We start from the raw sequence: 23,325 nt of genomic DNA, 5'->3' as shown, positions 1-23,325 counted from the left end.
ATAGGTTATCCGAAGAGGAAGACCTGCCACATCTGCGCCAGCTGATAGCCGCAGTTCATGGAATAGCGACATATCTGGTAAATATATCCCCCCTTCTGTCTTGGCTTGATGTTTACAGTGCCTGATTTGTATGACGCATAGGTTTTTTTTTTACCATGCATTATAGCCTCGCTTCTCCTCCTTTATAGGTACAATAGGCAGCTGCATAGCCCGCACAATCTGCTGACATTACAGCACGAGAGTTCATTTTGATGAAACTACCCGATGAACTAAGTTAGACTCTTAAACTTTCATGAGGTGATATCACGAAATGTGAAGGGTTTTTTTTTTACGCAGAGGGTTGGTGGGTGATTCCCCTGCGCGCCACTAGAAGAATTTTATCAGACTGATAATAACTGTCGTTTTTGTTTTGTTTGGGGTTTTTTTTACCAGCCATTGCTGTGTAATTATAGTGTTGGGCAACACTTTTAAACCACAGGAAATAGTGCTATCATTAGTTTCAACAGTGTGAGTGGGGAAAGTGGCATGATATTATCGGTCTTGCGTCATGATGAAGTCAAAACAAAAAAAACCCCAAAACGTTTCCACCCATAATGCATCCATTGTGGTGCTATATGTTGCTACAAGGAATACATAACACACATCTATTGAAGTTGCTGGTGTTGTCAGGCCCATTATTTCATAAGTGTGGTGATCTGTTGTTGTGTGATGTGATCCAATACAGTTGGCTTCTCAAAAATCCTCCACCACAAGTATTATTTCCCTTCCATTTAACTTTATAATAATTTAAAATGACATGACATAGGCTATGAAATGTTTGGGCAGTTGAGGATGAGTGAGACTTCAATTCATTATGTCAACTAAATCAGAGTGGATTGCAATATTGAGATTAAGAAGTTATAAACAAGTGTAATTGGGACACTTCACTGTTGCCTGCTGCAGTGTCAGATCTGTCAGTTGTGGCTCTGTTTGCCTCACCTGAACCCCCCCCCCTCCTTCTTCTCCTGTGTGTACATGGGTGCAGTGTGTGGCTAGCCAGCATGTAGCTTGTGGCAATTTTCTTCATTTCCTGTCACTTTCCTTCCCTCTCACATACTCTCATTTTTATTCTCTAGTCCGTCGTCAAAGCCGAGTGGGGGCTTTTTTTTCTCTCGAGATGACTATGAAAAATATGTGCAAGTTCGTTGTGGTCTGCATCTTATCTTTGTCATGTGGTAACGACCCAGACTGAGAGTGTGTAACTTACAGTATTATCTAGCAGCCCCGGTCCCTGACAGGTGTCGCACAGGTCGGAGGTTAAAACGACAGCTCAAAGCTTCTCTTATAGAGTCATTCAGGTAGTGTTGTAGTGTGAAGTTCACAGGTTGTTAAAAAAAGAAACATCCCTCACCAATTTACAGTTTTGAATCCCACGTCAGAGTGTTTTATTCCCATCTGTCTCTCTTTCTCCCGTGCAAAATTATCACGGGATATAACAAGATTGTACTGAGTCAGTATGTATCCATAGGTGTACCTGCCAGCCCTACAAGGCAACACAAAGACAGGTTTTATCAAGGTAGTTTATGATACCCCCCCCCCACCCAAATACGGGGAAATCAGTTCGGGGTAATGTGGGTTTGTACTGCCAAGTTTCTATCTTCAGAGTTTAACACAACATACATGGAAAATGTGGGACTTTTTTTCTCTTTCTCTCTAAACGGAGGCCTTCCAACACCACTCGTCTTTGACTTGGATGTCTGCCAAAGGGTTGTGATGGCTCTCAACAGCTGTATTTGTCTGTGTGTGTGTGTGTGTGTGTGTGCGTGTTTGCGTGTGTCGGCGAGTGTGTTAGCATGTATGTGTGTGTGTGTGTGTGTGAGTGTGTGTGTGCTCTCGCTGTGTCCCGGGATGCCCTTCCTCCATAGGCCTCACACTATACAGCATTCCACAAGGGGGCCCGGGGCTGTGTGCAAGTGGGGAGTGTCAAGGAGAGAGAGAGACCGGCAGCACAGTTTCAGATATAACTGACGCAGATACTGACGGAGAGAGGGAGAAAATACAAAGACTGCGAGTTTCTTGCCTCATTGAGGGTCTTGCCTCACCTCTTGTTAGGCCCATAAATGAAGAGTTGATGTTGTCTCAACACATGGAAAGATACAGATTCAGGTTACAACCTCTATATAATTCCTGCAGCGCTTTGTAAGAGATACAAGGCAGCATTAACCATCCCTTACTAACATGTCGAGCAGTTTGTTAGTCTCAATCTGTTACTGTATTTCACAAAACCACATTAAGAAGAAGAGTAAAACTACATTTATAACCTGGAGACTGTGTGTGTGTGTGTGTGTGTGTGTGTGTGTGTGTGCGTGCCCTCATGCTTGGTGCACTGCTCTTTGTGCTGTATATGCGTGCATACTCATGTGGGGAGTGTGTTTATGTGTGTATGATTTTCCTTTCCTGAGACAGTAATGAGTCATTGCTGATGGTATGCGATACAGGGCACCAGTCGCACATCATACTCTCATACATCAGCCTTGTGTTTTCTACGTAGTGCAGAGCCGGTTCTTGTTAAACCCTGATGGATAAAAAAATGCTGCTGCTGCTGCTGCTGCCGGTGTGTTCAGGCTTGTTGATTGCTGTTAATGGAACTGAAATTCAACTGAAATCAAGGTTAAATGTGAAGAAATGTCTTTCTACTGAAAGGTAAAGCCGGAGATATCCAGTACATCAAGAAACCACATAATGTCCCGGCTGTTAGAAATGTAAATGATGTATTTTAATTCTATGAATCTGCATTTTCTGGACAAATCAGTTGGCCTGTACTCTACTCTAGACAGTAGTTTCAAGCTGACTGTGTAGGTGTCAAGGTGGTTTTCTTCCTTGGAAATTACACTTAACTATTTCCAGGTCCGCATGGCATTGGTTCTGTTTTGGCAACATGCAAAGTTTTGTCTTGTAGTTTTTCTCTCTTGCTGCATTTTTCTCGCACAGCACTTAAACTATTTAATGTGCCAGAGAAACTGAAAAGAAAGCAAAGTCAGCTTGGTTCTCTTCTTAGCGTGGTGATAGGTCTAGAGTTCAGTATAAACGCCCGGCAAGTCCATAAATCTGAGATGCCTTTAATGTTCACCGTCCAAAAGGTTTGAAAGATACAAACAGTTACCTGTGGAGGAAGAGTGTCCACTCAACTCCATGTGTGGGTTTTAAAGGGGTTATAAATTCTCAACTCTTGAAATGCAGATGAATAGTAAACAGAGTTGGAGGCCCCAGTGACCTCGCCGTGTCCACATATTTTCTTATTAAAGCCAAAATTAAGTTGGGATTCACATCAAATCAGATTGACTGCTAAATGGATGACTTTGGCAGCACTGCTCCAACATAAATTTACTTAGATAAACTAAATTAGGTCCAAAATGACCGATGCTCCACTGGACTGTCTTCTAACTGATATACAGTAGCTACCCAGGTAACGTTTCACAACCGAATCAATAGTAAAAATGTTTGGTCAGGGAGAGGGAAAAAATAAAAATAAAAAAGACAGATCTTTATTTGTTCACTTGTCTTTTGGTGATATATATGTGTAAGACCTCATTGTGTTGTTGTACCTGGCAGGTTAATATGAGTGTGGTGCCTATTTTCGTGCCACATTTTTATGGTGTAAAAAAATGTGATTGCCAAAGCTACAAAAAGGGGTTGAGCAGCTCCTTGAATTCACTTCTCATTTAATATGTAATGTGGCAGAATTTCTTTTTTTTTGGCTCCCAGTGGTTTGTTGTCCACACAGAGATAATTATGTAGCTAAGTTTCTGATAGCATAAAGTACAAACTGCCCAGCTTTATTGTCGTTTGCTGTGCACAGACACACGTACAGTCCATTTATGTGCATGCTGAAATACAGAGAAGTGGGAAAATAATGAGGGAGCAAATGTGAGAAAGAGGGATCAACAAAAGCCATTAGGAATCTTGAAATGTAACTGATTTGGGCTGCTTTGGCTCGCTGTGTGCTTTTCAGGAAGCCTTCCAAGAATTTAGACAATGAACAGTAAACATGGCATGTTCCTCAGAACAATTCCACATTAGATCTCAAAGATCACGTGTCTCTCTCTTTTTTTTTCTTCTTTTCTTCTCAGAATCGACAGCCCCCACACCACAGTACATTGCAGATAACTGTAGCAGCTACATTTCATGTTCCCTGTGTATGTACTGTACTTACACTTGACAAGGAGCTCCCACAAACTGACAAATGTGCAGAATCTCTCTCTCTCTCTTTCACTCTCTCTCTATCTCGCTCTGTCTCAGAGATTTCTGGTAAGTGACATGTTTGGCCGTTGGCATAATGCCTAGCAAGATCACATGGCATGAATGTCGTGCCTGTGTTGTGTGAGTGTGTGTGTGTGTGTGTGTGTGTGTGTGTGCATTTGTGCTTGAGTAGAAAAAAAGAAAAGAATGGGAGCCTGTGCACATTTGATTGTTCCAAGTATTTTCAGCTTGAATAGGAGCACGTAGCTGTAGCAGAGAATTACAGAGTGCTGAGAAGTATGATGGGGATGTGTTTCTGATACAGTCATGAGATCGCATTCTCAAACAGGATGGAAAATTAGATTTTGCAGAATAATACTTGAAGTTCATAGTCAAAGCTATTTGGCTTCATTTGATGGTATTTGTGGCATCAGCACATTAAAAATTCATGAAGGTTATGTAGTCTCATAGAGAGCTTATTTCACTTTTAATGTAATGTGCATTAGGAGCAAAGATTCATACTTGTGTAATCATTTTTAGTATTACCTGGTACTTAATTTCCAGTCCTGGGAACCTTAGTTGAACTCCATTCTGTATATTCAATTTACAGCACGTCAGGGCTCACAACCATAAGGTCACTGGCATTCACTTAAGTATCTCGAGAGAAAAACGTGTGGGGGTTTAAATCAACTTTTTGACTCCCCCTATCTTTGCAAAGGCTTCATTGTAACTGAAGACAGTAGCATGAGTAGGTTTAGAACAATTTTCTCAGATCCTTAGAGTGTCAGTGAGGGGACATTAGATTTACTGTGAAAGTCAAACCTATAATTCGGGGGATGACGCATGCAGGCATGCACAAACACACACACGCATTCACAAACACATAAATAAACCCCACAGAATCATGCAGACACACACACACACACACACATACACACACACACTCACTCACTCAGAAGTAGACAGAGAGAGAGAGAGAGAGGGAGAGCACTGTGGATGGCATTTATCCTTGCAGCCCACCTCAATTTTCCATGCTCTTTTTGCTGTGTGCTGTACATAATTAAATTGCTGCAAACTTCAAGCCTCTCTCAAGACCGCTGCCAGTAAACAAAGCTTGCTAATTAGTGCAGAAGGTAATAAGTGAGGAAAGAAAATAGGCTGACCCCTTCTCTGTGGCAATGACCTATCCTGTATGTGCTCTTCATGTCCTAACTGCCTGGCAGAGTGCTGGTAGGGGCCAGTGGAAAAAGACAGGAATCTGAGGCGGGTCGTTTTCACTACACAGCCCCCCCCCCCCCCCCCCCCCCAGCACCCTTTCCACAGCTAACATGCATTAGCAATTACTGCTATATCACAGCGTTACCTACCTGATGCTTTCATTACGACTGTGTTCCCTGCGGAAGGTGAAAGCCACTCTGACCTGGAATTTTGTCCTGACATTTATTGGTTTGTAATATGTTAAAATTCTTGAAAAATAATTTGTTTTGATGGCAACAATTAACATTATAATCCCTTAATGCATCCTGTTTTTGTACATTTATTTCTAAATATTAAAGTAATAGGTCGGCATTTTGGGAAATACATCTGTTCAATATGTAGCTACAACCAGGAGACAGTTAGCATTTTATACCATAAAGACTCAAAACAGGGTCCCGCACATAAATCCCCATAAAACCACAACTTTTTTTTTTTACCTTAGGAAAGAGCCTGGCTAAGCTAACTGGCCGTAGCCTCATATTTACCGTACAAATATATTTGAGAGTGGTATCGATCTTTTCATCTAACTTTCAGCAAGAAAAGCAAGTAAGTGTATTTCCCACAATGTAGTGTAGTGTAACTATTACTTTAACATAAAAGATCATATTTTCATTGATAAAAAGCCCCTTTGTTGCTGATGAAAAACAGTATAGGCCGCATTGCTCCATATTGTCAGTCCATCAGCAATTCAAAATTACTTGAAGTAATAAAGACGATTCCAACCGTGGTCTATGTTTTCTTTTCTTATTGTTATCTCCTCAAAGAAGACTAATATGATTATGATACCTTTGCCACAGCAAGTCACGCAAGTCAGGATTGCAACTGATTAGTTTCTGGAAACACTATAGAAGTCTGTGTCGCAAACACTCCTGTCTTATACTGTGTGTGTGTGTGTGTGTGTGTGTGTGTGTGAGCATTTTGTGAAATTACCACATGTTTTAGCTGCTGTGTGAGGGTGCTGCCTATTTCCACGTTGTTTACTCAATTCCGCCTTGGGACAGGAATAAACAAGCTCTGTTCGCACAGCTAGGGGTCCTATTCAGTGTTTTACCAATGTGATGAGGTGAAACGAGGTGACATGTTATTTGAGCACATGTATGCTAGCTTAGTCTGGTGCTGACTGGAGGACTCTTGGGTCACAGTAAAGTTTGTGTGGGTGGGTGGGGGTTAGGCACTCAAAATAAATGTGTATATACTGCTGTGCACTTGAACAAACCGCCTTTTATGATACATTATACAACACTAGACAACATTATGATTTTTATCATGGGAAATCTTTGCCGCATGTCATGAGATTCACCTACCCTGATCATGACATCAAACAGCATTTCGTTCCACTACTGTTTTTTGTTTGTTTTTTTTAAATTCCATGCAGAAGAATGAATTAAAGCATTCTGTCTGCTCTACTTGAAAAATGTACATGGGGCACTCAGCCGATGTGGGCAATGCTCTCTCTGTATGTCTTTGTGTGGGTGTGTGTTTGTGTACGCCTGTCTGTAGACAGTGGGGCACTGATGCTGAAAGATGTGTCCTCATTTTTTGCATTGCACCGGGCTCCTCTGGCGGTCATGTTGGGCTGCTCTGATGTCACGCATGTGTCACTGCAGAACATTCAGCTCAGAAACGACAGCACGGGCTGATCAAAATGGCATGTTTATTCTCTCCATATCTACGCCCTCTCTTTGCCTCTGTGTCACTCTCTTCCTGTCACTCACTCATTTACTCACTGCCGGCGCTATATGCACTGGAAACTTTAACATACAATTTGTCCTTCAAGTTTGTTTGGTTTTTTTTGTCATTATCCGCCCCTGCTGGAATCCAATTTTCTTTTTTTTTTAATGCAGAGAGATACTTCATGAGGGGGAAAAAAGCTTTGGTTTTGCTGGGGAGGAATTAAACGCTGCTTTCACACTTAAAGGTGCGACAATCCTATCAGAGCACAACCTCATTTTATGTCTTTTTTTAAATTCCTCTCACCTTGCATGCCCCTATTTGATTGACACTGTTGTTGCAGCTGTTATGAACCATTTTAATTGATCTTGGATGAATAGCCACTGACAGATCATGAATACCTGTAGACCTTTTTATTGCAACATGTCATATGTTTCCAACAAGTAAAAACCTATAGACCTGTTAACATTACGAAACACTGCAAAAGGAAATAAACACAGACCCATTTAGACACACTCATATTTGAAGTTCTGAAATGGTCCATGGAGTTCAATAAGGGCCATTAAACTCTAGTCCGCACTGTTGTTTTTCTCAGGAGAGTTAACCAACGTAAATCAGAAAAGGCTAGAACTTGTAAAGCTCTTTAGTTTGAAGGATGGAGCTGTGCCTCAGCAACTATAGGCATAGGAATTGGTACCAGTCTTTCTTACAGTGTCAGCTATATTTTCCAATATTTTGCTAGATATAAGACCTAGTGAGTCTATCAAAAGAACACCCCTAAAATGACCATGTTACAGTACAGGTATTTTCAGATGACTTACATTTTGGTGGTCAAGAGGGCTTGGATTGATGAGGCTGTGAAACTGATAAATTATAATTTTTTGCTCTTTTTTTAAAAATCACTTTTCCTGAACACTCAGCGAAACCACATTTCAAACAATTTAGTTTGTTCCCGTCACCGGCTTGAAACTCCCCCAACAAATACAAACTGTTTGAGGTTTAAAGGCACGGGAACTCCCCAACAGTCAGTAGAACCCATGAAGCTCCTTGGATGAGTACTAAAACTGCAAATCCAGCTGGCTCTGACTTCTAGATAACATTTGACCTGGATGACTAAGAATCGTCATTGACAAAGATCTTAATGCTGATATAAAGAGCAACATATCCACCAACCACATGTGTGGGGAAAAGACTGCAACAGTTTGATTCATCCAGATCAAATCATTTCCAGATTTTAGATGTAAGAATTGTTTTAAGGAAATGCACTCATTGGGTTTATTAAGCGTCAAGGATATACGTAATGTTTTATGGTGAGTAACACTGAAGGTAAACATAACTTTCTTTCTGTTTGTTTACAAGAAAACTCAAAAGGGCACCTTTAAGTAGGGCTGGGACAAGAAGGCATTTTGAGTTATCAATAAATCAAGACCAAACCAGCAATAGACAACATTTTTGATTATTGTTGTAATTCTAAGTAAATCTATTCAACAGGTCAATATTAAGATACGTGCATATGTACAATAAAATCTGCATGTTTTCTCACCTACACTACTTCACTAGGTGTCTCTTTTCTGTGCAGTATATGCGTGTGCAGGATCAACCATTGATATGCTTTCATTTCATGCTGATTCATCCTATTTCCTCCATGTTTTACAGTCTCATGCGCCATGAAATCAAATCATGTTTGGAACAAATGCATAGGGAGTGTCACCACTGATACACATACGCTCACAAACATACAGACCTCCTGTGAAATCTAACCTAATTGTAGTCCTTGTGTGACAGTCAGTGACACTCAGCAGGCCATCTCATGGCAACTGTTGTCCCCAGATGAAGGTCATTTTAAGAGGAGGATATCAGTGAAGTTTCAGGGCCCTGTGCTTTTGAAACAAAGTGCAAGCAACTGCACAAATCCACTGTGTTTTAGCATACTTGAGTATCAGATGTCTTGTGGCCAGGAGCGCTAGCACAGCAGTGACACACCTGCTTTGTAACTGTACTTGCTAGAATAAATTATCATGATGCTCAGAAGGCAGGCACCAACTACAGCAAATTAGCTCCTTCTTAAACCAGCACTCTCACTGCCATGGCACAATCACAGTGTGGAAATGAGGGAGCAACATTCGAGATGCCACAAAAGCTTCTCCCAAGTGTAAACCAATGTCTTTGTCAAAGCAAAGAGTCACAAGGCAGGAGTACAACACAGCTACTGTGAAGCCAAGGGCAAATGATGTTTGATTCAAGTGGAGTTCACGTTTCAGGAGATGGACAGTTATCTGTTCACATACACCTAACTTTGTACCATGAAAAAGCATTATAATTTTCTCTGCTGCTTGATTTATTAAGCTCCAGTTTTTTAGGCACACCTAGCTAAAACTAATTTAGTCTAGAACAGTCTTGCAATAAACCCTAGCTTCACGGAGGTAAGATAAGAAACAAACTGCATAACCCTCCCTCTTTTTTTCTGGACAATAATTTTCATACAGTCCCTAACGGTGCAATTAAACTGCAATTAAAGGTGCCATGCATACCAAAAATGACACCAATATCCGTTTCCATTTGTTTTCAAGTAATGTCATGGTGATCCTTGAAATCACCAAACAGGCGTGAGCCCATCAAAACCGATACTCTTCTGGCAGAAGATCAGTGCAAGTCGGCATGAAATTAAGGCCCTTAGGCTCATGGAAAATGTACAGTTCTGTGTTATACTTTGGACACCCACCAGTCACATGGCAGCTGCGAGCCGATGCCAATGTAGAGGATTTATTAGTAAGAAACAAAAAAAGAGCTATCACATGGCAGTCATGGTGCAGTATACTGTATCCTTGTGTACACACACATAAATGCTGCTGCTTATACACACACATTCATTCTACTGATGCCTCCTGAATCAGTTCTTGTGTTGGTGGACTCTCTTGTCCCTCCATTTCTTCCTCTGCTGCTTACATAGCTTCCTTTTAAGTTGGAAATCGGGGGAATTTTCGGTCTTGTGTCAGTGTTTGTTCAAAATATCTCAGTCTTGCGTGAGTCCTGGGCTTTTTCCTTGCCGCTCTAACGTCACACTTATGTGTTGCTATAAACTGGAACGACCTGCAGGCCCCCGTGGTTCTGCAATATGAGCTTAGTATTACCGAAAAATCCAACTTTTGTCTTTGTTGTTTCACGCGTTCCCCTGTTGTACTCATGTTATACTGTTTTCTCTTCCCTTTTCCTCTATCACGCAGCAGAGTTTTCCTTCTCAGAAAAAAACATGGCAGTCTGGGAAGCCTCTTTGGTGGAGCTGACATTTTGGAGTCAGTAATGTGGAGGTGGAATCTCTTTTGATTAGAATAAAGTGTCCATCGTCTGTTGCCTTGCACTGAAAAGCAGACACCAAATGCAACTGTTTGAAATACAATTACACCACATAGCAAGTTATTGCCCTTTCTGATCAAGTTTTGAATGGGAATATGATTAGTACAGCCAATCAGGTCTATTTACCCTATTAATATTCTGATTTCTTTTCTCTTCTTTGCGGGCCTCTTTGTGTTTTTGTCGTCATTTCTCTCCTCATCCAGAACTCGTTTTGAGCTTTACCTTTTCCTTTCACCGCCTAATTTCCCTATTCCCCTCTAACTCTCTTCTCCCTGTTACTGTGCTTTGTCAACTTCTCTCTTGTTCTTTTCTATTTGCATCTTTCACACACGCTCCCTCTCTGTCCTCTCTCCTTTTGTTCGTCTATCTCCTCCATTCTGCTCCTCCTTCTTCGCCACTCTCAATTTATTCTCCCTTTGTGCACCTTTTCAATTTTCTCCCTCCTCTATCTCTTATTTCTCTCTCAACTGTACACCCCAAAAAGTCTTCATATATGTTCAAGGGTATGTGGGTTGATATGTTTGTGTGCATGCAGCCATCACGATGTCCTAGTCAACGGAGTTTGGTGTGATGTTGTAGCCGCAGCTACTGTTTGTTTGTTTACCTCCCACAGCCACTTGGAGTTCATTAGCAATGCCTTTGCCTCGGGAGGATCACTCACTCACTCACTCACGGACACACATGCACAAACATGCACTTCCTCAGTCTTTCCCGCTGTCTCTCATTCACATCACCACGACTACAAGCTAAACTGACAGGTAGCCTACCGTTACAGGAGTTTTCTGGCACAACTTTGTGTTTGATAAAGTCTCCAAACACTGAAATCTCTGAGGTTTATGTGTCTTCCTCCACAAACTTGCTGCACATTTACATATGTATATTTGTGTATACGTGTGTGCATGTTAGTATTCATCCCTTGTCCCTGCACTAGACAATGGATGGAAGGATGTTATTGTTCATTTTGCACAAATGACAATTGAGGCTTTGACTGAAATGAAAGGTGACCGCTGATTACAGCAGGCAATAATATAGTATGAGACAGGGCTGGGCAATAAACTGAATTCATCAAATTACCAAAATTATGAATCTTTTACCAATCCAAGTCTCAAACTGCAAATTTAATTGTCTGAATTACATGTAATCAAATTGAGAATAGCTATAAAAACCAGCAAGGATGTAATTTTTTCAAAAAATCAAGTTTGAACGGTTTGAGAACTAACTTATTTGTTCGAATAAATTTGAACACAACCCAGAAAGCGTAATCTAAAGTACCCTGTAGAATTGATGTTATTCTGTTCATTTACAGTGCGTCTGCTGCCTCATTTTGAACACAACCGCTGACATATTGTCCAATTTTAAGTTGATACGGCTAACTTGTTAGCATGCAGTTGCCTATGCACACATCCAGCAGATTTGGAGTGACATTAGCATTCATTTCTGAGTCATGTTTCTGGCCACATGGCGAATGTGAATCCAATATTCGCTCTCCTTTTAGCTTTGTTTCTTGACTACACCTGCTCCTGAAAACAATATCTGGCTCTTTAGCTGCTAAATGCTGCACTGTGTTCACCAGCGAGCCGCTAACTTAGTGTCTCTGCTTTTTGGTGCTGGGCAGGTAGTTTACGGCTGGTTAATCAAATATTTTTTTGCTGAACATAGCTGCTTGCCATGGCCAAAACATTGCTGTGAGAGTGAACCAAACGATTAAGTTGTGGGCTGGAAAAACAAAACAACACGCTGAAAGAAGCTATAAAGCAGAGTCGGGTGATAATTCTCTCCGAGCGACCCCTTTTACATCACACATAGTCATTTGATCCATTGTTATTGTAAGAAATATTGATTGTAGCTGCTTTAAGTGACAGGCTAACAGGCAACTTCAGATGAATTATGTAATGTTAAAACCAGAAGTTCAACAAATCAATCAGCTTACAGTCCTGTCCAAAACTCCCAAAACCTCGAAGTGGTCATACTGTATTAATCAGGACAAATGAATCAGACGTGAGCCAGCACAAGAAATTAATTATCTGGTGTATTTAAAAAAAAGGTACATTTAATATTATCTGAATAATTGTGACAAGTTATTATGATACAGGTTTTAGGTCACATCATCTAGCTCTACTGTGTGATTTTCTACATGACCTTATATTCACGTTGTCATTTTTCTGTTCCCACAGACAGCATTGTGCCATTAGTTAAACCTGAAATTGAGCCTTTTTTTTTCTTCTCCTAGTCAGACCACGAATTACATTATTGGTGCATATTGAGTGAATACAAGTGGAAAGATACCAGACAATATTCAGCCCACAACAAATCATTTCATAGTTGTCTGTTTGTTACATAACTGTGTGAATCATAGGGAGATTTTTTTTTTTTTTTTTTTAAAGAAAAGATGATTTTGATCCTGACTATGTGCAGACAACTTCACCCAGCGGGGTCTATACACAGAGAATGATGTTGCATTATAAGCAGTGATAAGCAGCCTCTCTCACTCTCTCTCTCTCTCTCTCTCTCTCTCTCTCTCTCTCTCTCGACATCCCATAATGATACTCAGACAGACTCAGGCAGACACCCGCTCGGTCCCGATTGGTAGAACTGTTGCCAGGGAGCGTTGCCGTCTCAACGTGGATAGAATCTGTTGTCTGGTACACTTTAGACATGAGAACAACTGCAGGATCTGAATATTTATAACGAGGGGACTGTTCATATTGAGATTGTATAGAGGCAACATAAGCACGAGGGGAAGGAGCTGTTCCTATTCAGCTCACTTCAAAATCTTCTTGTCGTTTGCTTTTTTTGTGGATTGCTGTACTTTAACTGAGATATTAATTAATATTAACACTTATCTGTATTTGCCTTTTTAATATCTATTTAGCTTAGTTAGGTTTTTGTTATCCGCATCCTGAATAAAAGTTAGTTTGACACCAACTTAACTTCAAGATTAAACTTACTTGAACTATTCCATAAAGAACTAAATGGCAGATGCATAAATCATAATTGTGTTGACTTTTATGATTTTATGTTTGAATGTTACCCTATTGTCATTTGCTAGGTAGCTACAGTATAACTAGTAATTAAATCTGTGTGCACGTGTGTGTGTGTGTGTGTGTGTGTGCATGTGTGTGTGTGTGCCATCTGGCGAATCGTCTCATTTCTTCATATTATTCAAATATGCCTGGACCTGCTGCTACAGTTAATAACACTGTGCGTAGGTATGAATCCTTGATTAAAATGGATGTAACACATTCCAACAAAGCAGACAACAGCAATCAGAACAGCATTTAAATCTCAACTCAGAAACTACGCCGCCCCACACATACACACACACACACATACACACACACAGACACATACACACACACACACACACGCCTGACATACAGTGCCAAAAGTCACAGCCAGGTATATAACGATGATTATAAAAACACGCCTTGGTATGCAAGAAACTTTGACATGGAAATGCAAACACACACACACACACAGTAGGAAATGAGGACACAGGCAGCAGAGAGGCACACACACATATAATCACTCGTTAGGCAAACAAGTTGACAGAGTTCATGCCTTGTATTTTTTTATCAGGGATGTGCAAAGTCTATATTTAATGCAGGAGGAGGTTGCAATTTCCGTGTGAATGTTTGTGTATATGCGTGCGCTTTTTATATGTGTGTGAATTCGTGTCCCTACTCTCATTATATATATGTACATGCATATTTGTCTCATATTCATTCGTGCATACATTTACATGACCATGCGGCTGTGTGTCTGTGTATATGTGCAGTGTGGCACACTGCCGTCCTGTCTGCCTGACTCAACATATTCTCTGTTCACTCTCCTTTGCTCTTTCTCTCCCCCCTCCCTCTTCCTCTTTTCCCTCACATCCCCCCGCCTCCCCCTCCTCCTCCTCTCCCTCTCCCTCTCACTCTGCCCGGCTGGCACGTACATGCATGTCTGTAGACTCTGTACTGTGCTTGCTGCCGTGGCACGCGCCAACCTCACTGCAATGCAGCCCTGTGTGCATTAATTGGCAGAGAGACAGTGGGTATGTGGTATGCAGGGCGGGAAGGATAGAGAGAAGGGAAAGGGGAGAAGCAAGAGGCGATGTAAGGACACAATCGTCACAATAACTGACGGACAGACCGATGGACAAGCCGTCTGGCAGGCTCACAGAGGGACAGACAGACAAACAAACAGAATGTGTATTGCTGAGTGTGCACAGGGAGATTACCTGACTGTGTGTTGGCGTGTGAGTGTAAGAGAACAGGGGGAGTGTGTATATGTCTGTTTGCATTAGTGTGTTTTGCGGATTTGTGTCTCCTGCGTTTGACTGTGCTTTTTTTTGTGTGTGCTCACTCATGTGTGCCTATATGTGCCGTGCAGATATCACACTGCTGGGGCAAAGCTCTCTAAACCAAAGTCTGACTCACTGTATTCAACGCTTTGTGATATCCTCCCTTTCATATTTCCGCTGTGACTGAAGAGTAAAAGTTTGCTCAGTTTAGCACAACTTTCTCCACTTGAGGTTTCTTTTGGCAAAAAATGAAGCGCAGTGTGTCTGGATAGGCTACTTTCTGGGGACACGCTCAGATTTATTATAATTATCTGCATTAGCTTTTTATTTTTTTTTCTAAACAGATTGTGTATTGTGAGGTGAAAAGACGGATTTTGAAATGATTTACTGAACATTTACCGTCTTCATGTCTCTTCCACCAAAATGCAGCGTAGAGGTCAGAGAACTTCCTCCATTGTGCTTTTGTTCTGACACGCAAGAATGACACAACATTTACATGTGTATGTGTGTATGCTGTAAAAATGCACTTACTCATCTGTCACAGCAAATTCTGCATTCTTATCCTCCCACACACATCTCTCTGGAAGTTATCCTCTGTTAGCCGTTGTCTTTTTATCTTTCCTTCCCTGTCACAGGCTGTGACATCTGGCTCCTGTCCTCCCTTATCGGCATCAAGCGACATTTAGGGAGGCCTTCCATGTGACGGTCCGAAAACAAAAAAAACACCAGAAAAACACAGAAATGTCACCTGAATAAGCCGAGCCACCAACGTGGAGGCGTAAATTAATCATTTGATTTATCAATTCATGTAGAAATACAAAATAGTCCTGCGTGAAGACAGAACTTCTCTCCGCTTGTGTGTGTAGGTGTTTGGCAGAGAGGTCCTCGCATGATTCAGAGAAAATACACAACACTTGCTCAGAAGTAAAACCTCTCTTTTTTTTTTTTTTGTAACTATTGTCCTACACAGATTGTAAGACAATGGGAAACACCTTGAAATGACAGTGTGTTTGATTTTAACCTTTTTTTAATTCTACAATTGGAAGGATTAGAGGATTACTGCATTGTGTATATTAAAGCTTCCAGTTTAGACGTGACGCATTCTCTCCAGTCTTGCGTCAAACAGGGATTTCAGAAGTTTCACTATTCGATGTCTAATTAATTAATGGTGTCTGTGACCTCTGTAAGCTTTCTCTCATTTCTCTTTTGTCTTAGTCATTCTCCTCTTCTTTCTATTAGACCATATAGGCATCTGTGTCCAGGGGCAAGTGGCAGAAGTTGCTTCAACCTAATTGTCTTTCTCTACTCGTACTGTCCTCAAATGACTTTCTCTCTGTCTCAACTCTCCCCTCCCTCCCCTCCCTCCTCTGCTTCTCTCTAGCTCTGCCCAGTCTCTGTCTCCGTCTGTAACTGTAGCCTGTGTTTTTCTCTCCCTCCCACTCCCTGCGACGTATAGATACTGCATTGATCAGACACACGCGCGCAGACACATGCACACACACGCACACACACTGAGCCTCCCACTCCTTTCATCATTGATTCGCTCTGCTGTGCTCTGCTTTCTTTCTCTCTCTCTCTCTCTCTCTCTCTCTCTCTCTCCCCATTCTGTGTCTCCCCCCCCCTCTCTCTCTCTGTACAGCGGCACTTGTTGAATTCAACCCTTGGAGAATAGAGAGAGGGGAGAGAAACAGAGAGAGATAATGACAGGGAGGCAGAGGGAGGCTTTGAGACAGCGCTAGAGCAGACAGTGAGCAGAGAGAATGGGGCTTTGGAGGATATAGAGATAGAAGATAGGCTGAGGAAGACAGACAGAGAAAAGTCAGACAGCAGAGAGAATCATCTTTTGAGACAGTGAGAATGACACTTTAAGTGAAAGAGAGAGTCGGCCAGACGGAGTACATCAGAGTGCTCTCCTTCCATCTCTAACTACTCCTCTTCTGTCCTGGTCCTGACTGCTGCTGCTGCTGCTGCTGGTGTGTCTTGTGTGTGCCAAGGCTCCATGGTGTGTTTGAACCAGAAGACTGGTTTACACAGGTCAGAACTGTCTGGGATAACAGTGAGCGCCTCTTTTTCCCCCTGCATTTGTGCATGTGTGAGAGACTGTTAGCAGGAGGAAAGTCGTGTGCTGGTTTCTCCAGGTGAGTGCTTGTGTGCCAGAGTACACAGTAATTTCCCTATGCAGCCTGCACTGTATGTGTGTGTGTGTTTATGTGTGCACACTTTTACGTAAGTAAGCCAGAGTGCATGTCTGTCTGTATGAAGTGCATGAAGTGGGAGAGAGAGAGTAAGAGAGAGAGTGTGTTTGTAAGAGAGGCGGTGACATTTTTTTCAGTTTGTATTCCTGGAAACTGTTCTGCAGCATTGCTTAATAATGAAACTAGTGCGTATATGTATGTGTGTGTGTGTGTGTGGGTTGGTGGGGAGGAAAAAAAACAATGACACAAGGTTCAGGGAAGGAGGTGCAAATAAGCCTGGAGAACGTTACTGATGAGGAGAAAAGGGAGCTAATCTAAGTTAATATGAAATTGTGTGGCACGAGGTGTGTTTGTTTTGTTTTCTAGCCAAAGTTTAGAAAGAGGACAAATGCTGACAAAGGCGTAGAGTCGGCAAAAATCAAGGAGTATGTAACTATAAACTGTGACATGAAAAACTGGTTGTATACGGTGTGGTTTTTCCTCGCTGAGAAAAGTTGTCGAGGCTGACTTACAGGTCGGGAGATTTGTTGTTGATGCATTAACAGCATTACATGTGAGTGAGTCCAAGGTCCTTGGAATTTTAGTCATGTAAAAAAACACAGCCTTAAGGTATTTCACAACATGCTCATGTACAGTAGGCACGGCATTGTATTCTTTTCTTTTCTTTTTTCTGGTGGATTGACTTCACTCCTCCTTTCGCTCTACTGCCTCTACTCTCTCACCCACTATCTCGGCATATCCATCTCTCTTTCACACACCTCTCACTTCTCCCTCAACTGTATTCATTTTCTCACTTCATCTCAACTCTATTTTCATTCTTGCTTCTTTGCTTCCTTTAAGGTTCTCTCAATTTTCCCTTCTCGCCTCTCTACCTCCCTCTGGCATGTCTTTTCATCTTTCACGCATTTTCAATTCACTCCTTCTTTATCACTGTATTTTTCTCCCAAAACACATTCTCCATACCTTCTTTTTTTCTTTTTTTTTTTTTTACAGATGCCTCTCTCAGTGGCAGAGTCTGCAGTAAAAATCTGAAACCACATCTCCCTTTCCTCCTGCGGCCAACATGTCCCAGCAGCTCCATGTGGAGATCCCGAACTTTGGAGCCACAGTTCTGGGCTCCCTTAATGAGCAGCGCCTGCTGGGACACTACTGCGATGTATCCATCCTGGTCAAAGGTTGGTTAGTAGAAGATTTGAAGATTTTATTTTAGTTACACTAACTTTGAAATGATACTAGAATTTTTTGTCAATATTCTCAACTTTTTTTCTGTTCTCTGTTATTTCTATCAACCAGGTCAGGCGTTCAAAGCCCACCGGGCCGTTTTGGCTGCCAGCAGCCTCTACTTTCGTGACCTCTTCAGCAGCTCCACCAAGACCCAGTTTGAGTTGCCCTCCTCAGTCACACCTGCTTGCTTTGAGCAGATTCTCACTTTCTGCTATACAGGGAAGCTAACAATGGCAGCTAGTGAACAGCTGGTGGTCATGTACACAGCTGGCTACCTCCAAATTCAGCATATAGTTGAAAAGGGCATGGACCTCATGTTCAAGGCGAACTCGCCTCACTGTGACTCGCAAACTGCAGGGTCCTTAGAGGAAACAGGATCCGAGCCGCAGAGTCCTTGTAATAATGGTAATGGCCTGGCAGTGGCTGCCCTATTGGGAACCCCAGGCTGGTCTCCATCCCTACTCATGCCGCAACGCAAGATTAAACTAGAAGGGGGTGACCCGACACCCCTGACGGTGCCCTCAACACAAAGCAAGATTTCATCCTCGGAGCTGGGGAGTCGGCTGGCGAGGGCTGGTTCACTATTCTACACAACAGCTGGTGGGACCCACATCCCTGGTATGCCTCCTTACCACCTTCAAGGGGCTGGTAATGGTGGAGCAGGAGTTGAAAGGTCCAGTCCTGGAGCGTCCAGCCTGCCAACCACTGACAGTCCTACATCCTACCAGAATGAGGATGAGGAGTTTGAAGAAGAGCCCTATGATGGGATCACAGAGGATGCTTACAGTCATCTCTACGGACGTTCAGCTAACCCCTACGGGAGTGAGTACTATGTTATGTTGATGCTTTTTTTGAGATCTTTGTGAAGTGTCGTAGTGCTGAGGTGCATTTCAAACACCATTGGCGTATTTGGTGGAGAGCACTCACCACTGACGCTTAACTTTGGAATATTTTTCATCCTCAAAAACTTCTAAAAATACAGCATGGACTCAGTTATAGTCAAAAACTGATATTACATTTCATCTGACAACAAACTCAAGAATATTTTATTCCACTACACTAACGTTTATAGCATTTTTTTCTTAACTCCAGTAAATGAAAGTAGTTTAAAGGAAAAACTGGTCAAATGACCAAATGCTAACAAGACAATCTCAATGGCAAATCCAGCATCAATTTTATCTTTCTGGTCATGTAAGATCTGACTGAAAGTGAATTACTTTCTCCAATTGCCCTTGGCTCAGATGGTGGATATTCATTTGATATCAGACCGATCTAAAAGTAAAACTCGGCATGACTTGCAGAAATATATAACCATAAATGCAGACTTTTGGAAACATAGTTGCTCCTTGTCCAGGCTTGTTATGTATTGTGCACATTCATTTCATCCCAGTTACATTATTTAATCTTTCATAAATCATGTATCCTGAGCATCTTGAAAAAAGCAGGATGTTGTGCCTCCAGTGTGTGTGTGGGTTCTCTCAGCATAAAGATAGCTTTATGGAGTTATGATTGGAGTGCATCGTGACCAACAACACAGTCCTTATCATAGCTACAACAGCTGGTCTGTATTGCTTTTGTTATAGTTTTCCACCACACTTTCATATTGGGGCAGATTTGCCTACACATGCAGGCATAGATTCACTTGTGTTTGCATTCACACGTAAACACACAGACCAGACACCAATGGACACTCACATTTGAACACACACACACACACACACACACACACACACATACACACCCTTTCCATTATTCTTAGCATCCTGCAGCTCAAAGGCATCACACAGGTTTGTCAAATTCTAGAGTTTCAGATATTTATGAAATCCACTCTATCTGCAATCAGTCAGAGCACCCCAGGGTGACATTGTGGGATATTTGAGAACCATGCACGTCTTTCCTGTGTGTGTGTGTGTGCGTGTAGGTACAAGTGTGAATGCACATGCAAGTGCATTAATCCACACTTGTGTGGCAATTAATGGATTCATTTCTCCTGTTATCTATATGTGTGTGCATGTATGTGTGTGTTTGCATGTGTGTGCACAGGAGGTGCGTGCATGTGCATACACTCACAAGTCATCTCAGAGGTTAGGGGGAAACAATTTTGTGAGTAAGAACCCAACACCCAGCTTTGGATCTGCCCCCCTCCAAAACTCAAGTTGCTGATGCAGCATCGTGACTTATCTGGGATACATCTGCAATGCTCTAAAACATTTATGAAACACAACAAACTTGTATGAGATTACACCAACCTGCTTCACTAATTAAATTTTGTAGCCTCGATTTAAATAGGGGGCACAGAGGATATGGATGATAGCTAAATATATGCATACTCATTTTATCTGTTTCTGTGTTGCTGTGTAACACAAAACCCTCTTAGTTTTTCTAAAGCTTTCTGAACCCTTTCTGTTCTTGCTTTGTTTCATCAGTCCAGGACAAGCCAGAGATGGCAGCAGTGCCCTTGGCCTTGGAGAACCGCAACTGTGTGCTGATCCGCAGGGACCTGGTGGCGCTGCCTGCAAGCCTCATCAGCCAGATAGGCTACCGCTGCCACCCTAAGCTCTACTCTGAGGGGGACCCCGGGGAGAAGCTGGAATTGGTAGCTGGTAGGCACGCATCCACTCACACACATTTACTTGCTCACATTTTATCACTTGCACACATGCAGAGAATAACTTGTACGAGTTTGGAAAGTATTCATACCTCCAACCTTTTTCACATTTAGATCATTTAAAATAGTTGGTCAAATTAAATTTAATCGACTGAATAAATTTCCACTAATAATTTCAAGAGCTTAGAGAATTCCATCATTCTGAAATAGAAAACTTTTAAAATCAAGACTTTTCCTAGAGTTGGCCATTCGCTCAAGATCAGTAACTGGGCAAAAACACCATTGTTTGACCCATATGAGACTTACTTAAGTTTCCAGGTTAACCTCTGGTCATCACTGGCTTGAGTCTACATCTCTAGTTCTAATATACATTAGTGCTAAACCATATAATTAAATAACATTCAATTGAATTCTCATCCGTAATGACAACATTTTAGTATTGTCTGACCCACGTTCAATCAGATTCTGATTGTCCGCCATAGTGGTTTTGACCCGTGTCACTATGCTGACCTGAAAGGGACAGAACAAAGCTGCAGTTTCTCTGCAGAGACTGAAGACCGTGACAGAAGGACAACCATCTCTGCAGTACTCATCAATCAGGCCTTTATGGTAGAGTGACTAGACAGAAGTCATTCTGGAGTAAAAAGCATATGACAGCCTGCCGGGAGTTTGCCAAATGGCCCTTACAGGACTCTGAGAGCATGAGGAAAAAGATTTTTTGGTATGATGAGAACAAAAAGTGAGCTCTTTGGTCTGACTGCCAGATATCGCTCTTGGCAGTCAGACCAGAGACTTTCAAAGAGACCAGGTACCTCTCAACATGTACCTAATATAATTCCTACAATGGAGCATGGCAAAAAGTTTAATCAATTTAGTATTGAATCTTTTCAGACAAAAGAAAGGAGTCTGAATACTTCCCAGTGCACTTTACAGGCAGGCACAGCCGAACAGGATGACACATGCAGATGCAAGTTGTAGTCGGTAATCAATCAAAAGACGCACTGGTACAAGAGTTAAAAGTTACCACATGCTCAGATTCAATCAGACTGAAATGTAATTGAATTAAAACACAGTGGAAATGTGTAATTCAGTTCTGTGGTCTGCATGTAAGATACAGAATACAATACATGAATATGAAAGAGATGGTTTTGCAAAGAAAGCAAAACTAAAAGTAATTTAATAGTGTGCTGTTTTAATGGCCTTCAACCTCGATTCTTCTCCCGATTCTACTTTGGAAAGCCGAGGCTTTGTTTGAACGTGAAATTCAAATGTAGCAAAATAATAAAAGATAAATTGGGCCAAAGAGAGAAAGGACAAATCCCCTAGGGTATTCAAAGACAGGAAATGGATTGTAATATGCAGTTTTCTCAGCAAATCCTCTTTTTTTGTTATTCTACTCCAGGTACACAGGTGTTTATGACTCGAGGCCAGCTGATGAATTGTCATCTATGTGCTGGTATCAAACACAAAGTCTTGCTCCGCCGTCTGCTAGCCACGTTCTTTGATAGGTGAGTATAAAGACATGCACAACTAGGCAGAACAGTTTTTATTAGTGTTTAAGGGCCTACTGATAGATTTGTGTTCTGTGTATGACTCCAACACTGTCGCTGTTGTCACAAACCAACTTTCACACTCCATCTGTGGCCATGTTGTGCAATGCAGTTAGTTGTGTGTGTGTGTGTGTGTGTGTGTGTGTGTGTGTGTGTGTGTGTTCCCATGTTTATCTACTGTATGTGACTGGTGCTGACTCTGCCCCCTGGTGTCAACTCTGTGTCCCTGCAGAAACACTTTAGCCAATAGCTGTGGGACAGGTATCCGTTCTTCTACTAGTGACCCCAGTCGGAAACCCCTGGACAGCAGGGTCCTCAACGCTGTCAAACGTAGGTTTATTATCTAAATCATCTTATATACGTGAGAGGATTTTAAAAGAGCACAATTTGTCTTCATGGAGTTTGTTTTGTTTTCTCTCTTTTGCAGTCTACTGTCAAAATTTCAACCCTAACTTCAAGGAGAGTGAAATGAATGTGATCGCTGCTGACATGTGCACTAATGCGAGGCGTGTCCGCAAGAGGTGGTTGCCCAAGATCAAGTCCATGCTGCCTGATGGCATGGAGGTGTACCGTGCAGGAATGGGCATGGGTGCCGCTGTGGGTCTGGGCCTGGCTCTAGCTGCCCCTCAGCCAGGGGTGCCGCTCCCCTTCGAGCCTGACTTCAAGACCCTAGAGCAAAGGTTGTATCCAGATCGCAAGGACCCTCTCAGGACTCACCCACCGCTGACAGAGGGCAGCCCCGGGTCTGGGGTAGCCGGAGCGGAGGCTGAAGGTGAAGGTGAAGGAGTAGTCCAGGAGGAACAGGAGGAAGATGAGGATGAAGCCGGGTTAGAGGGAGTAGATGGATCACTGGGGGCGCCAACTTTGATTCCAGGAGCTGAGGCAGGCAATTGTGGTGACATGCCGCCTGAGCAGGAAGTGGAAAGTTTTGGACAAGGTCTGAGGGTGAACGGACAGTGA

At 42.1% G+C, this 23,325-nt stretch overlaps 1 protein-coding gene across 1 annotated transcript; it reads left to right on the top strand.

The window, feature by feature from the left end:
- LOC139301414 (nucleus accumbens-associated protein 2) lies at positions 1-23,325 on the top strand. Its single transcript, XM_070924801.1, has 7 exons — positions 1-77; positions 17,977-18,158; positions 18,277-19,029; positions 20,634-20,810; positions 22,218-22,323; positions 22,598-22,695; positions 22,793-23,325. Exons 2-7 carry the CDS (start codon positions 18,047-18,049, stop codon positions 23,323-23,325), a joined length of 1,779 nt encoding a protein of 592 aa, XP_070780902.1. The 5' UTR covers positions 1-77; positions 17,977-18,046.

Source organism: Enoplosus armatus, chromosome 18, assembly GCF_043641665.1.
Source record: "Enoplosus armatus isolate fEnoArm2 chromosome 18, fEnoArm2.hap1, whole genome shotgun sequence".
Classification (NCBI taxonomy): domain Eukaryota; kingdom Metazoa; phylum Chordata; class Actinopteri; order Centrarchiformes; family Enoplosidae; genus Enoplosus; species Enoplosus armatus.
Note: the sequence above shows the minus strand (reverse complement) of the source record. Positions and strands in the feature narration are given on the sequence as shown.